The 17,623-nt window shown below is 48.9% G+C and overlaps 1 protein-coding gene across 1 annotated transcript in view; it reads left to right on the top strand.

Annotated features, from left to right (window-relative positions):
* CALCOCO2 (calcium binding and coiled-coil domain 2) overlaps positions 1 to 17,367 on the top strand; it is a 138,923-nt gene extending 121,556 nt beyond the window's left edge. The window contains exon 17 of the mRNA XM_075350039.1: positions 14,211 to 17,367. Within this exon, the coding sequence (XP_075206154.1) occupies positions 14,211 to 14,269 (59 nt within the window). The 3' untranslated portion in view covers positions 14,270 to 17,367. The remainder of the gene's footprint in view (positions 1 to 14,210) is intronic.
* Positions 17,368 to 17,623: the final 256 nt, after the last annotated feature.

Raw genomic sequence — 17,623 nt, 5'->3', positions numbered from 1 at the left:
CCAAAAGTATTGGCACCCCTGCAATTCTGTCAGATAATACTCACTTTCTTCTTGAAAATGATTGCAATCACAAATTCTTTGGTATTATTATCTTCATTTAATTTGTCTTCAATGAAAAAAAATAAAAAAAATTGTCATAAAGCCAAATTGGATATAATTCCACACCAAACATAAAAAGGGGGTGGACAAAAGTATTGGCACGGTTGGAAAAATCATGTGATGCTTCTCTAATTTGTGTAATTAACAGCACCTGTAACTTACCTGTGGCACCTAACAGGTGTTGGCAATAACTAAATCACACTTGCAGCCAGTTGACATGGATTAAAGTTGACTCAACCTCTGTCCTGTGTCCTTGTGTGTATCACATTGAGCATGGAGAAAAGAAAGAAGAGCAAAGAACTGTCTGAGGACTTGAGAATCCAAATTGTGAGGAAGCATGAGCAATCTCAAGGCTACAAGTCCATCTCCAAAGACCTGAAAGTTCCTGTGTCTACGGTCCGCAGTGTCATCAAGAAGTTTAAAGCCCATGGCACTGTGGCTAACCTCCCTAGATGTGGAAGGAAAAGAAAAATTGACGAGAGATTTCAACGCAAGATTGTGCGGATGGTGGATAAAGAACCTCGACTAACATCCAAACAAGTTCAAGCTGCCCTACAGTCCGAGGGTACAACAGTGTCAACCCGTACTATCCGTCGACGTCTGAATGAAAAGGGACTGTATGGTATGAAACCCAGGAAGACCCCACTTCTTACCCCGAGACATAAAAAGCCAGGCTGGAGTTTGCCTAAACTTACCTGAGAAAGCCTAAAACGTTTTGGAAGAATGTTCTCCGGTCAGATGAGACAAAAGTAGAGCTTTTTGGGAAAATCCTTCAACATAGAGTTTACAGGAAAAAAAAGAGGCATTCAAAGAAAAGTACACGGTCCCTACAGTCAAACATGGTGGAAGTTCCCTGATGTTTTGGGGTTGCTTTGCTGCCTCTGGCACTGGACTGCTTGACCGTGTGCATGGAATTATGAAGTCTGAAGACAACCAACAAATTTTGCAGCATAATTTAGGCCCATTGTGAGAAAGCTGGGTCTTCCTCAGAGGTCATGGGTCTTCCAGCAGGACAATGACCCAAAACACACTTCAAAAAGCACTAGAAAATGGTTTGATAGAAAGCACTGGAGACTACTAAAGTGGCCAGCAATGAGTCCAGACCTGAATCCCATAGAACAACTGTGGAGAGATCTCAAAATGGCAGTTTGGAGAAGGCACCCTTCAAATCTCAGGGACCTGGAGCAGTTTGCCAAAGAAGAATGGTGTAAAATTCAAGCAGAGCATTGTAAGAAACTCATTGATGGTTACCAGAAGCGGTTGTTTGTAGTTATTTTGGCTAAAGGTTGTGCAACCAAGTATTAGGCTAAGGCGGGCTTTGCACGTTGCAACATCGGTAACAATGTGTTACCGATGCTGCAGCGATAGTTCCGCCCCCGTCGCACGTTCGATATATAGTGAAAGCTGCCGTAGCGATTATTATCGCTACGGCAGCTTTACACGCACATACCTGCCGTGCGACGTCCCTCTGGCCGGCGACCCGCCTCCTTCCTTAGGGGGCGGGTCGTGCGGCGTCACAGTGACGTCACACGGCAGGCGGCCAATTGAAGTGGAGGGGCGGAGATGAGCAGGATGTAAACATCCCGCCCACCTCCGTCCTTCTCATTGCAGCCGGGAGGCAGGTAAGGTGAAGTTCCTCGCTCCTGCGGCTTCACACACAGCGATGTGTGCTGCCGCAGGAACGAGGAACTACATCGTACCTGTCGCTCCCCCGGCATTATGGAAATGTCGGAGGCTGCAGCGATGATACGATGACGACGATTTTGCGCTCGTTCATCGTATCATCTAGGATTTACACACTACGACATCGCAAGTGACGCCGGATGTGCGTCACTTTCGATTTGACCCCACCGACATCGCACCTGCGATGTCGTAGTGTGCAAAGCCCGCCTTAGGGTGCCAATACTTTGGTCTGGACCATTTTTGAGGTTTTGTGTGAAATGATCAATGATTAGATTTTTGTTTCATTCTCTTTTGTGTTTTTTCATTGCAAGCAAAATAAATGAAGATAATAATACCAAAGAATTTGTGATTGCAATCATTTTCAAGTAGAAACGGAGTATTATCTGACAGAATTGCAGGGGTGCCAATACGTTTGGCCAGCACTGTAGACCATAGTTGTAGGCGATAGTGTTTATAAGAATTTCACCATTGTCTTGTTAGTTACCACAGTAAGAGGAGCTCGAATAGAGAACATTTAGGCTGCATGTCCATGATCTGGATTACTAATGTTCTGGACGCCACGTATTTTCACTGAATCCAAAATGCTGCATTGAACACTACAAGCACAGTGGGTGGGATTAATAGAATTTCCATGCCCAATGTGCTTCTTTTTTATGCTGTGTAAACTCACCTAATGTGTAAGTTTTCTCTCTTGCGGAGACTGCGAGTCGTCTGTGTGGATTTTCCCTAAACACTTGCATTAGATGTGGTCAATCCGCAGTTAAACAAAAGCACGTGTTGTTAAGTGGGTTTACGCATTTGAGGTATCAATAAAGTTGGTTGAAATATAGGAAGCAGACGAAAATGGAGGTTGATAAAAGCAAAGTAATGCCCCCCCCCTATGTATTGTGAACTTGTGGCATTAAAAGGTTTTTAGCCTTGTTTAACCTATTTAATAAATAACTTAAACTATGTGGGGTCCCCCTATTTTTGATAACCAGCTAAGATAAAGCAGATAGCTGCAGGCTGATTGTTACGGGGGGACCAGCAGATTAGGACCAGGGGGTATATATCCTAATCGCCAGTCGGGGCCCACCGTGCTCCAGATGACAAAGGAGCTGCTGGCACCTGAGGGTTAGGCGGAGACTATAGAGCTGGATGGCTCTGAGATAACCCAGGAACTCTGGGAACCGGTCACGTGTGTTGGGACACGTCAGACCGGACAACAACCCGATTAGCGTTTTGGTGCACCTAGCGCTACACCAACCACGTGTGCAGGAAACACGTCAGGCCGGGTGGTAACCAGGTAGCGTTGACCGGAAGACCGCCACGAAAGCGCCCTGTCGGCCACGTGTGTAGGACACGTCAGGCCGAGCGGTCCTCCGATTACCGTTTCTGGCCACCTCTCGCCTGGCCACGTGTGTGTAGGACACGTCAGGCCAGATGGGTACACCAGTAGCGTTGACCGGGAAGCCGAGGAGGATAAGGAACACCCTGTTAACTCCACAGGGGTCCTGGGGTACGCTGTCCGTGCGCGTAGGGGGCACAACCGGACAGGTGGCGCAGCAGGTGCATTGTCCGTGTGCGTAGGGGGCACAATCGGACAGGTGGCGCAGCAGGTGCGTTGTCCGTGTGCGTAGGAGGCACAATCGGACAGGAAGCACAGCAGCCGCAGCCCAGTTAACGCCACTGGGCTGCTATAGCAAGACTGTAACAGCAGGAGGGAAGCACGGCGCCTGACCCTGATGTGCCGAGCCACGAATCTTGGCGTGACAGGCACCGTTCGCCTAACCCTACCTACCGCTTCCCAACATAGGCTTATGCCGCAATGAGGCTCTAACATGGAGGTGTGCTCTGACTGAGCAAAAGTGAAGACTGCGCACCTCCATGTTGTCTCCAGCCCCTTATATAACCTGGGTCCGCCTCAAACCCAGGGTGGAACCACCAAGGTCCAATAGCAGAGTGCCATGTCATCAGTGACGTCACATGCGACCTATCCGGAACCGCCACGTCATTGATGACCTCATGGCAGCCACGCCCCAAACACTTCACCAGTCATCGTCTGACGACCAATACTGAGGTGCCAGATCATAGGGGCGGGCCTCTGCGAGCCAGTCCGGAGTTGCCACGTCATCAGGACACCTGACACCCTCTGCCCTATCAGGGCCTGCCACCTCACGGACATGCTCAGTGAGGTCCTTACCGGACCTAGCCTCTGATGCACTAAGTGCCTGAGCATGCTCAGTAGCCTGAGCCACAGGCTTAGAAAGCAGACTATCAGTTTGAGCATGCTCAGTAGGCACATCCCAGAACTTAGACACAGCACGAAGTCCAAGTACCTGTGCAAAGAGGCTGTTAGGGTTAATTGTGGGAGCATGCTCAGTAGCCTGAACTGAGGACTTAGTCTCAGACATAACACAAACAGGCTGAGCATGCTCACTAGGCAAAACACCGGGCTTAAACTCTGGCTGGGGTAAATCGGCGCACGCATGCGCACTAGCCGCCTCTCCACACTTAGACGTGGTGGAAGGAACAGCCAACTGGATGACCCGAGGCACGGCCAAGAACGGCAGCCGGCGCCTGGGCGCAACAGGAACCGCAGCAGGCTGCTTGCGGCTATGGCGGCGCCGGTTCGTAACAGTACCCCCCCCCTCTAGCGGCCCTCCCACTCGAATGGTCTATAGTCGCCACAGATACCACTGAGCGACGGGCGGAAGATGGAGACATGCAGTGGGAGCTACAAGACTCGCTCCACCGCGTAATCACCCCAGACGACCAGTCGACATGTGGGGAATGCCGCTTCAACCAAGGAATACCCAGCAGAATATCATCTGCACCCTTAGGGAGAACCAGAAATGAAATGGTCTCCCTATGCCCAGATGACATGGCAAGGGTAATGGGCACTGTCCGCTGGTGAATTACCTTGGGCAACAAGGACCCATCCACCACACGGACTTTCACTGGCCTTGGCATTTGCACCAGCGGGATGGCATGCCGCCGGGCAAAAGAGGAGGAGATGAAACTATCCCCAGCACCTGTGTCCACACTTGCCCTTGTGGACCATGTTGACCCCTTAAAGTAAATGGACGCGGGAAACGTCACCCTAATGGATGACGCAGAGGCAGACGCAACTGGATGACCCGAGGCACGACCAAGAACGGCAGCCGGCGCCTGGGCGCAACAGGAACCGCGGCAGGCTGCTTGCGGCTATGGCGGCGCCGGTTCGTAACACTGATATTATCAGGCCGGGAAGGTCCATGGTTATTGGGCCTTTCCCAGCCTAAAAATACCAGCCCGCAACCACCCCAGAAGTGCCGCGGGCTGGCGCTTTGCCTTGGATCTTCTCGATTGCCCTGGTGCAGTTTTAATCGGGGTAATGGTTTATAGGGTTGATATCAGCTATATAGTGACATCTGGCGTCAAGTCCTGGTGTTAGTAATGGAGAGGCGTCTATCAGACACCCCCATTACTAACCCAGTAAATTAAAAGAAAAAACGACGACAAACCCCCCCCCCCCCAACTCATGCCTTGGTTCACCATTTTACAAAAAAAAATATGAGATTCGAAATAGTCCACCAAATCCAACGTAGTCCATAAATTAAAACATGAAAGACATAAAAATACATAGGTTGCACCAGGGCAATCGGGAAGAGACCAGGTGAAGCAGCAGAATTGGAGCATCTAATGTGATGCACCACTTCTGAGGCAGCTGTGGGCTGGTATTTAAGGCTAGGAAGGGCCCAATAACCATAAACCTTCCCAGCCTGATAATATCAGCCCACAGCTGTCTGCTTTACCATGGCTGGTAAGCAAAAATGGGGGAACCCATGTCATTGTTCTAGCTTATTTATTTATGTACTAGAAGGTGGCCCGATTCTACGCATCGGGTATTCTAGAATTTACGTATTGTGTAGTTCATGTATGATTTTTGCTATATATATATATATATATATATATATATATATATATATATATATATATATATATAGATGTTGTTGTGTGTAGTTACCAAGTGTTTGTGTAGGGCGCTGTACATGTTCTGGGTGTTGTCTGGGTGTGGCGGGGGGTGAGAGCGGTGTTGTATGTGTGTTGTGTGTGTTGCGTTGTTTGTGGAGCGCTGTGTGTCTGTAGCGTTGTGTGTGTGTTGCGCGGTTTGTGTGTATGTGGTGTGTTTTGGGGGGAGGTATGTTTTGTACAATGTGTGTGTTGTGCGGTATGTGCGTATATTTGTGTGTGCAGCGTTGTCTGTGTGTGGGTGTCTGTGTAGGGCAGTTGTTTGTGGTTCCCAGTGTGTGTGTGTGTGTGTGTGTGTGGTGTGTTGTGCAGTGCGCGCGCGCGTGTGTGTGTGTGTTGGGGGGAGGTGTGCACTCCCCATCGTGCTCCATCCCCTATGCTGCGCACCCCCCATCGTGCTACATCTCCCATCCTGCGCACTCCCAAACGTGCTCCATCCGCCATGCTGCGCACTCCCAAACGTGCTCCATCCGCCATGCTGCGCACTCCCAAACGTGCTCCATCCGCCATGCTGCGCACTCCCCATCGTGCTCCATCCCCCATGCTGCGCACTCCCAAACGTGCTCCATCCGCCACGCTGCGCACTCCCCATCGTGCTCCATCTCCCATGCTGCGCACTCCCAAACGTGCTCCATCCGCCATGCTGCGCACTCCCAAACGTGCTACATCCACCATGCTGCGCACTCCCAAACGTGCTCCATCCGCCATACTCCCCACTCCCCATCGTGCTCCATCCCCCATGCAGCGCACTCCCCATCGTGCTCTATCCCCTATGCTGCGCACCCCCCATCGTGCTCCATCTCCCATGCTGCGCACTCCCAAACGTGCTCCATCCGCCATGCTGCGCACTCCCAAACGTGGTCCATCCGCCATGCTGCGCACTCCCAAACATGCTCCATCCGCCATACTCCGCACTCCCCATCGTGCTGCATCCCCCATGCTGCGCACTCCGAAACGTGCTCCATCCGCCATGCTGCGCACTCCCAAACGTGCTCCATCCGCCATGCTGCGCACTCCCCATCGTGCTCCATCCGCCATGCTGCGCCAGCATCAGCCTCTCTACCCGCAGCATCAGCCTCTCTGCTCGCAGCATCAGCCTCTCTCCTCCCAACATCAGCCTCTCTCCCCGCAGCATCAGCCTCTCTGTCCCCAGCATCAGCCTCTCTGTCCCCAGCATCAGCCTCTCTATCCCCAGCATCAGCCTCTCTGTCCCCAGCATCAGCCTCTCTGTCCCCAGCATCAGCCTCTCTGTCCCCAGCATCAGCCTCTCTGTCCCCAGCATCAGCCTCTCTGTCCCCAGCATCAGCCTCTCTGTCCCCAGCATCAGCCTCTCTGTCCCCAGCATCAGCCTCTCTGTCCTCAGCATCAGCCTCTCTGTCCCCAGCATCAGCCTCTCTGTCCCCAGCATCAGCCTCTCTGTCCCTAGCATCAGCCTCTCTCCTCCCAGCATCAGCCTCTCTCCTCCCAGCATCAGCCTCTCTGTCCCCAGCATCAGCCTCTCTGTCCCCAGCATCAGCCTCTCTGTCCCCAGCATCAGCCTCTCTGTCCCCAGCATCAGCCTCTCTCCTCCCAGCATCAGCCTCTCTGTCCCCAGCATCAGCCTCTCTCATCCCAGCATCAGCCTCTCTCATCCCAGCATCAGCCTCTCTCATCCCAGCATCAGCCTCTCTGTCCCCAGCATCAGCCTCTCTGTCCCCAGCATCAGCCTCTCTGTCCCCAGCATCAGCCTCTCTCATCCCAGCATCAGCCTCTCTGTCCCCAGCATCAGCCTCTCTGTCCCCAGCATCAGCCTCTCTCATCCCAGCATCAGCCTCTCTGTCCCCAGCATCAGCCTCTCCATCCCAGCCTTCCCCAGCACGCCATGCTCCTCTGCCGACACTCACACACACCCGATCGCATACACTCACGCAGACACACATTGACGATATTGCACATACGCGCTCATACTCACAACATCCGGAGATACCACATGCTTCTGGCCATGTGATCCTCCGACAGGTCCTGGAAGGTCACAACAGCACAGTATCGAGGCCGAGAAGCAAGCGATATCGCCGGATGCTGTGAGTGTGTGGATGCGATGTGATGTATGTGTGAGGTGTGTGTGAGAGTGAGTGTGAGCCGGTGTACACTGTTAACTATGATACACATCGGGTAACCAAGGGACCTTAGTTACCCGATGTGTATAATGGTTAACAGCGTTCACGGGCTCCGTGAAGATCCCAGCATCGCAAGGTTATGTCTGGCGCTGCTGGGATCCTGACGGAGCCGGTGTAGAAGCAAGCGATATCCCAGGATGTTGTGAGTGTGTGGATGTGATGTGTGAGGTGTGTGTGAGAGTGAGTGTGATCTGATGTGTGTGTGTGTACTTACCTGGGAGTCGGAGCTACGTGTCAGTTGGGCAAGAGCGAGCGTGCATTGCGTGAGGGGGGCGGGGCCTGCAGAGAGCCGGGGCGAGAGGCCAATCCGTGTGGGGGGGGGGGCATGGCGAGCCCAGCGGCCAATCAGCTTTGTGTCACCGTAAGGACACAATTTTGGAGCATGACAGACAGACAGACAGACAGACAGACAGACAGACAGAATAAGGCAATTATATATATAGATTATGTTAAACAAGGCTAAAACACCCTTTATTGCTACATGTAAGACGTTAAAGCGTGCAAGTGTACAATATGTTGGTGGCTTTAGTCCACTTCCTGTTTCTTACAAACACTGAGTGTGCACATACCCTAAGGGGTACTTCTCACATAGCGAGATCGCTGCTGAGTCACGTTTTTTGTGACGCACCAGTGACCTCATTAGCGATCTCGCTGTGTGTGACACTGAGCAGTGATCTGGCCCCTGCTGTGAGATCGCTGCTCGTTACACACAGTGCTGGTTCATTTTTTGGACGTTGCTCTCCCGCTGTGAAGCACACATCGCTGTGTTTGACAGCGAGAGAGCAATGATCTGAATGTGCAGGAAGCAGTGAGCCGGCTTCTGACAGCCTGCGGTAAGCTGTAACCAAGGTAAATATCGGGTAACCAAGCGAAGCGCTTTGCTTGGTTACCCGATATTTACCTTGGTTACTAGCGTCCGCCGCTCTCAGGCTGCCAGTGCCGGCTCCCTGCACACGTAGCCGGAGTACACATCGGGTAAATAAGCAAAGCGGTTTGCTTATTAACCCGATGTGTACTCTGGCTAGGAGTGCAGGGAGCCAGCGCTAAGTGGTGTGCGCTGGTAACCAAGGTAAATATCGGGTAACCAAGCGAAGTGCTTTGCTTGGTTACCCGATATTTATTTTAGTTACCAAGAGCAGCGTCGCTTCCACTGGTGGCTGGGGGCTGGTCACTTGTCGCTGGTGAGATCTGCCTGATTGACAGCTCACCAGCGACCATGTAGTGACGCACCAGCGATCCTGACCAGGTCAGATAGCTGGTGGGATCGCTGGAGAGTCGCTGAAGTGTGACGGTACCCTTCGATATCTCCATTTCTTCAGTATTTGATTACAGATTACTTATTTTATAATTACACATTTTGTTAACTAACTGTCATTGATCTTTTTTATGTCCCATTTCTCTGAAACCTTACCTACAGTGGTGAGTACAGAAAATACTTCATAGAAAATCATAAACGGGAATTTGTCCGCCCAAACTTACAGTATAAACTAAGTAAAGGATATAGTCCCTATACATATTATACCTGTCGTGTTCTATGTGCAATCTATTCTTATTGAAGAAAACAACAAGTTATTGTACAGTAATGCAAAACAACATTGGTAAAGTGCACAGTTATATCAATGGGCATGCACAACCCAAATAATCAGCTTCAAATAAATGATCATCAAAAAGCCAACAATTCTGGGAAATGAATCAGATGATCGAGCTATTAAAGCACTATACTCCTCCAAGAAAAAAAGGAGATATCAAAAAGAAATCCCCTCAGTAAAGAAAAGAAGATAAAGAAAAGAAGAAGGGGGAAGGGTAAGGCTATGTGCGCACTCTGCGTTTTTTTGACGTTGCGTTTTTGGCCGCTAAAAAAGCCCCAAAACGCACCCGCGGCAAAAACGCGTAAAAAATACATTGGTAAAAACGCATGCATTTTTACTGTGTTTTGGTGCATTTTTGGCTGCGTTTTGCTGCATTTTTGATCTTTGCGTTTTTCCAATGCATTGCATTGGGGGAAAACGCAGGAAAGAATTGACATGTCCATTTTTTTTAAGCTCAAAAACGCAGCTTAAAAAAAAAGTTGTGTGCGAACAGCAAAAATGAACACTCATAGACTTTGTTGGGGAAGCAAAGTCATGCAGTTTTGAGCCCAAAAACGCACCCGAAAAACGCATGGTGTGCACATAGCCTAAAGGGAAAGAACCCATTTCTTATATATTGCGGCACAAACCCATCAGCAATGCCTTTAGCATTCTAATCCATGCCTCTGGTCTGCAGAAACAGAGTAGTGCACTTGTGATTGGCCAAGAGGCTCAGTGCACAGCTCCGCCCACCGGATTGGCATGCCCCGCCTCACTCACTGATGATTGACAGCACTGGCTTGCCTGGAGTGATCACTGTCTGCAGAGAAGGCTCAGGCAAATTCTGTCAATCACAAGTGACAGAGGCTGGATATGCAAAACCTATAGGTGGAACAATGTACTGAGCTTCTTGGCCACACCAAGGGTGCACCGAGCTCCCCAATTAGTATATTTGATTACATTTTAGTTTTTGAAGATTAGAAGCCATGATTAGATCACTAAAAGCACAATGTTTACATAGGCTATACCCCCTGCAAGGCTATGAGCTTAGTTTATACTGTCAGCTTGCGCTAATAGACTCTCTTTAAGTTAAATATGACAATATATACTATATAATTTATACTAATTTTCAGACAAAGCCAATTTTACTAATATTAGAGATATAATATGCAATATTGTAAATAACTCTTATTAATAATAATAATAATAATAATAATCGGGGTCCTTTACCAGGGGGGGCTTTTCTGTGATGCACATATGCCCCCAGAGAGTATATGATGAGATAACATGTTTATAGAAAATCTGTTATTAGGTTTATGCTTCTTGATCTGAAGCCAGAATAAAATAGGGTTGGATCTCTTACTGGGTTCCATGCTGTAGTTTTGATAATCACCATTTTATTTCCTAGGCTTCTCAATGATAAGCCCCAGCTAACCTTACCCACTGATTGACAGCTTTATGGTTACACTGTCTATAAACATAAAGGTGGCAATCCGTGTCGGAAGCCGGGATAACTGGAGTGCATGAATTTTGAGCTTACTATAGCAGACGCTCATCACTGAGAGGACTAGCAGAGCTGCAGCAGATGTAACAATGTTTTAGCAAAAGTACAGTAAGAAGCCCAGTGAAGGGCCCCACAAGAATCAGGATCTCTGCCTCTCCCTTATGCTGCTCTTTGTTGGGACAGCATAAATATAATAATATTATAATATAATATAATGAAACATAACAGGTCATTCCCTTTTTGTAAAGTGATGGCATACAATCAGCATTCTGATGGGCGATCACTTTATAGGATGGGAATTTCCCTTAAAGGGAATCTGTTGCAATTTTGTTTCTACCCCATCCGAGAGCAGCATCATGCATGGGTAGAGACCCTGATTCCAGTGATGGATCACTTACGTTACTGTGTGTTGCAGTTTGATGACATCCCTGTTTTCTCTGCAGCAGATCTACCAGTTCTCTGAATGCTGAGCTCTGTCTAACACTGCCCAGACCACTTATTGACTGCTTTATTTGTACACTATGCATAGGCAGAAAGCTGCCAATCAGTGGTGGGGGCGGAGCTGGACAACATTGCAGCAGGTTTACTAGTCCTTTTAGTGATGGTCTCCTACTGATAAAATACTAATTTTATCAAAAGTACACAAAGCAGCCCAGTAAGTGACAAATTGTGGAATCAGGTTCTCGGTTTCTAGATTATGCTGCTCTCAGTGCATTGTGCATTCCTAAAAAGTCTCACCGATTTTCCTTAGTGTAAATAATGAAAATGTAGTATACAATCACTTTCAAACTATTCTGACATGACTAAAGGGTGCTTTACACGCTGCGACATCGCTAAGGATATATCGTCGGGGTCACGTCGTTAGTGACACCAAGGAGCGACGATTAACGACTCGTTGACACGTCGCTCCTTTTCCAAATATCGTTGCTGCTGCAGGTACGATGTTGTTAGTTGTTCCTGCGGCAGCACATATCGCCATGTGTGACACCGCAGGAGCGACGAACATCTCCTTACCTGCGTCTACCGGTAATGAGGAAGGAAGGAGGTGGGTGGCATGTTCCGGCCGCTCATCTCCGCCCCTCCTCTGCTATTGGACGGTTGCCGTGTGACGTCGCTGTGACGCCGCACGAACTGCCCCCTTAGAAAGGAGGCGGATCGCCGGCCAGAGCGACGTCGCAGGGAAGGAAAGTTCGTGTGACGGGTGTTAGCGATGTTGTGCGCCACGGGCAGCGATTTGCCCGTGACGCACAACCGATGGGGGCGGGTACGCTCGTTAGCGATATCGGTACCGATATCGCAGCGTGTAAAGTGCCCTTAAGTCAATGCTTAAAGGGAACCAACCAGCCAGATTTTCCCATATAAAGTAAAGGCAGTGCCACATTGGCGCTAGGATGGTGAATCAAATCATACCTTCAGTTTAGAGATTGGATCTTTGATTGCAGAAAAAAACATTATCAAAGGTCCAAAAATTAGTGCATTGGTTGACTGGCATGTGCATCGGAGTGGGAAAATGTGGGTCGGGACTTCATTAATGATTCCTCTCCTGGCTGCCTCCATGTTTTAAGTTCTCCTCTCTGCTGCAATTATCACTATGGCCGGCGCATGCATGGCACTATTTTCAAGTTTTTATCCAACTTCAATAAAATGGTGAATTAGCACATACGTGCACCGCGATCTCCAGCGCCATGTTATTGAAGACACTGTTAATATAAATGAGTGGCAGCAGCGCATGTGCAAATTTATTTATTTTTTTGTCAGCGCATGCGCCGCCATTCATAGTCATCGCCACAATGTCCCAAGTAAAATGCCGCTAGAGATCACGGTATGCACATGCGCAGATTCCAACGCCATTTTATTGAACAGTTGGATAAAAACGTAACAAATAATACTGTGCACTTACCGACCGTAGTGTTAAAGCCGCTTTACACGCTGCGATATCGGTGCCGATATCGCCAGCTTGCGTACCCGCCCCCATCTGTTGTGCGACACGGGCAAATCGCTGCCCGTGCCGCACAACATCACCCAGACCCATCACACGGACTTACCTGTTCGGCGACGTCGCTGTGACCGGCGAACCACCTCCTTTCTAAGGGGGCGGTTCGTTCAGCGTCACAGCGACGTCACAGCTGCGTCACTGAACCGCCGCCCAATAGAAGCTGAGGGGCGGAAATGAGCGGGACGTAACATCCCGCCCACCTCCTTCCTTCCGCATACCGCCCGGGAGGCAGGTATGGAGAGGTTCCTCGTTCCTGCGGCGTCACACGGAGCGAAGGAACAACCTCATTACTGCTGCAGTAACGATTTTTAAGAATGGACCCCCATGTCACCGATGAGCGATTTTGCACGTTTTTGCGACGATGCAAAATCGCTCATAGGTGTCACACGCAACGGCATCGCTAATGCGGCCGGATGTGCGTCACCAATTTCGTGACCCCAACGAGTTCGCATTAGCGATGTCGTAGCGTGTAAAGCCCCCTTTAATCAAGGTGGCAGAGGTGAGAAATTTAAATCGAGTGGAGGCAGGCAGCCAGGGGAGGAATCATTGCTGAAGACCCGACCCACATAGTCCTTCCCCAATGCACACGCCACTCAACCAATCTCATTTCTGAACCTTTGAGAATATTATTTTCTGCAATGAAACATCCGATCTCTCAACTGAAAGTGTGATTTGATTCACCATCCTAGCGCCAGTGTGGCACTGGTTTTATTTTCTATATGAAAATCCTGCTCGTAGGTTCCCTTTAAGAATTTTTGGCATGTGCATTTGCAAAACACAGTGAAAATATGTTGTGAATTACTTCCAATGCCACAACAGAAGCATATAGAGCCATATGTTGCCCGCAGGTCATGTATGTTTCTACATAAAACAACATTGTCTAACTCTACTGTGCTGTACTATGATAATGAAAAAGCCTACACTGACATATCTTGCAGGACAAAAGGAACAAAAAATAGCTTGGCATGCTGGCATGGATTTTGCACACATCATGAAATCAAACAAGTTTGCCTTATCAATCATGTAATGCATGCAATAAATCATTAAAATAATATCCACATGGGATTCATTTCTTCAATGCTGATTCATTTACAAGACCTCCATTCCTTATTGTGAATGCATGGGTACAGTCACATCTTCTGTGCCATACACTGTAATGTGGTCGATGACACATGTAAATAACTCGTCATGTCTTCTCGTTTCATTGACAGCATGGAGCAAGCTCGGGAAGCGGAGGGCAATCGATTTCTTTCTCTTGTCCCTTATGTGATCAGACATTTTCATCTGAACAAATATTGAATGATCATGTAGAATGCCACTTTAATTAGTGTGAAGCCGGATCGTATCATACTGTCATCTCCGGATGAGCACTGACCTATAGAATAACTTCAGTTCTAGAAATATTCTGATTTTCGGTAAAAAAAGATAAAATATAAAACATGCGAGATTTGAGATGATCCTCTCTGTATAAATTTGTGTCCTCAATGATTTTGACCTTGAAAGCATGTAACATGTATGAAATATTGTAGAGATTTCTTCTGCTGTGTATAACCAAGTTCAGGAAGTTTGTGATTTCACATGAAGGTTTACCTTTTAAATCAATGCAGCCAGGTACCACATCGCAAAACAGCAATTTATGGGAAGGTTATGTACACACAGGTCCTTTTCCTGTGGACTTGCCACTGTGGAATATCCACAAAGAAATACTCAGCTGTAAATACTGCTGATGATTTTGTTACAGAAATGGTGCGAATTTTCCACCCCTTTTCTTTGTGTTATTAAAAAATGGCACATACATTTCCCATATATTTTCCGATGCTCCTCTGCCCTGCTGGATGTATCCCCCGGTGCTCCTCTGCCCTGCTGGATGTATCTCCCGGTGCTCCTCTGCCCTGCTGGATGTATCCCCCGGTGCTCCTCTGCCCTGCTGGATGTATCCCCCGGTGCTCCTCTGCCCTGCTGAATGTATCCCCCGGTGCTCCTCTGCCCTGCTGAATGTATCCCCCGGTGCTCCTCTGCCCTGCTGAATGTATCCCCCGGTGCTCCTCTGCCCTGCTGAATGTATCCCCCGGTGCTCCTCTGCCCTGTTGAATGTATCCCCCGGTGCTCCTCTGATCTGCTGAATGTATCCCCCGGTGCTCCTCTGATCTGCTGAATGTATCCCCCGGTGCTACTCTGCCCTGCTGGATGGATCCCCGTTGCACCTCTGCCCTGCTGGATGAATCCCCGTTGCACCTCTGCCCTGCTGGATGGATCCCCCAGTGCTCCTCTGCCCTGCTGGATGGATCCCTCAGTGCTCCTCTGCCCTACTGGATGGATCCCTCAGTGCTCCTCTGCCCTGCTGGATGTATTCCCCGGTGCGCCTCTGCCCTGCTGGATGGATTCTCCGATGCTCCTCTACCCTGCTGGATGGATCTCTGGTGCTCCTCTGCCCTCATGGATGGATCCCCCAATGCTTCTCTGACCTGCTGGATGGATCCCCTTGTGCTCCTCTGCCTTGCTGGATGGATCCCTGGTGCTCCTCTACCCTGCTGCATGGATTCCCCGGTGCTCCTCTACCCTGCTGCATGGATCCCTCTGTGCTTCTCTACCCTGCTGCATGGATCCCCCGGTGCTCCTTTGCCCTGCTGGATGTATCTCCTATGCTCCTCTGCTCTGCTGGATGGATCCCCAATGCTCCTCTGCCCTGCTGGATGGATTCCCTGATGCTCTTTTGCCTTGCTGAATGGATCACTCGGTGCTCCTCTGCCTTGCTGGATGGATCCCCTGATGCTCCTCTGCCCTGCTGGATGGATCCCTGGTGCTCCTCTGCCCTCATAGATGGATCCCGTGCCCTGATGGATGGATCACCCGGTGCTACTCTGTCCTCATGGATGGATCCCCCAATGATTCTCTGCCCTGCTGGATGGATCTCCTTGTGCTCCTCTGCCTTGCTGGATGGATCCCCCGGTGCTCCTCTACCCTGCTGCATGGATTCCCCGATGCTCCTCTGCCCTGCTGGATGGATCCCCGGTTTTCCTCTGCCCTGCTCGATAAATCCAATCCCCCAGAGGTCATCTGCCCTGTTGGATGGATCCGATCCCCCAGTGCTCCTATGTTGTTGTTGGATGCATTCCCAACCGATCTCTACTCTTCTGGGTTGATTGGTGTATGACCGCTGCAGCTAGTTAATGGCCAGATGGGAAACATGTTAATTAAAAGAGAGGGGTGGAAACAGTTTCTAAACATCTGCAGGAATGAATGTTTTGAACACAGCGCTGCTTTCTCAATCCCTAAAATAGATTGTTAGATATCTAGTTCACATTAAATAAAACTGTAAGGCCTATACGTTTTCCATAAAGGTGTAGTCCCCTTTCAGAAAACTTTGCTTTTAGTTGTGATATTTATAAAAAAAAAACCAAAAAACACAAACTGAGTATCTTCTAACCTCCCCTGATCCAGCGCTGGCCCTCCAGCTCGTTAAGTCAACAGCATTCTAGCTAATCAGTGAGCGTAAAGGCCAGCGCCATATACATATCCAGTGCTGCTTCACTGAACTCGGATTGGCTGCAACACTGTCGATATAACGTCAGTGCTACAAACAACAAAGGCTGGAGCCGTGGTGGAGAGCTGGCACTGGACACGAGGTAAGTCATACTCCATCTCTTAGAACTAACCTAGCTTAAACATCTAACTAATGTCTAATATCTAAACTTTGTGATTTTTCATGTTGAGCAGGCACTTGAATTGCCTATAGTTGATACCCCCACTGATTGCACGAGAATCCCCCGCTCGAGAAATGTGCCGCTCAGTAGACAGGAGCGCACCTGTGTAAGCATACACAATTGGATCCAATAGAAAGCATAAGCAATGCAAGTGCCTGCTAAATATGAAAAATCACAGAGACGGGTGAGGTATTCTTTAAAGCCCAATGTTTTCTGAAAGGGGACAATCTTTTTATAGTGGCTCTCCAAACTCCTTTCTGTGACTTATTTGGCTCCGTATATGTGTGGTGACAAGTTGATCATTTCTCTTTAGTTGCTAACAGTTTATATTCATTCTATAATTCTTGAAGGTAAATTTCTTCTCGTTGTACTGACTTGAGGGTGAACTTGTGGTGCTCTTCTACACCGTTCCCAGCCAGCATATTGCAATCGTTGGCAGGGGAATTAGTATTCTGGAGCACCTTTTATTATAACAGTACATTATTTAGTTCCTCTGTTATTCCTCCTAGAAATGTTATGATTAAATGGACCAGTGGATGTCACCAGTTGGGGGTCCCTATGCACACTGAATAGGGCACATGTGTGTGCATATATATCTCAAATATAGAAAGAAAGAACTGAGCTGCACTCGCTGGAGAGCATTTGAACCTTTATTCCATCCACAGATGCAAAACAGGACAAGAAGGGGAGCGAGGAACGACTGGACGATGGCCGTTTTGCGCGTGTAGTAGCTCTTCAGCAGGAGGTATTGAAGCTCTGCGACACTTGCGAAATGACCGTCGTCTAGTCGTTCCCTGCTACCCTTTCCTGGTCTATTTTGAATCTTTGGATAGAATAAAGAATAAAGGTTTAAATTCTCTCCAGTGAGTGCCTCTCAGTTCTTTCCTTCTATGCTGTGAAGTTTCTTCATTTGACGGGCT

Source organism: Anomaloglossus baeobatrachus, chromosome 5, assembly GCF_048569485.1.
Source record: "Anomaloglossus baeobatrachus isolate aAnoBae1 chromosome 5, aAnoBae1.hap1, whole genome shotgun sequence".
NCBI lineage: Eukaryota > Metazoa > Chordata > Amphibia > Anura > Aromobatidae > Anomaloglossus > Anomaloglossus baeobatrachus.
Note: the sequence above shows the minus strand (reverse complement) of the source record. Positions and strands in the feature narration are given on the sequence as shown.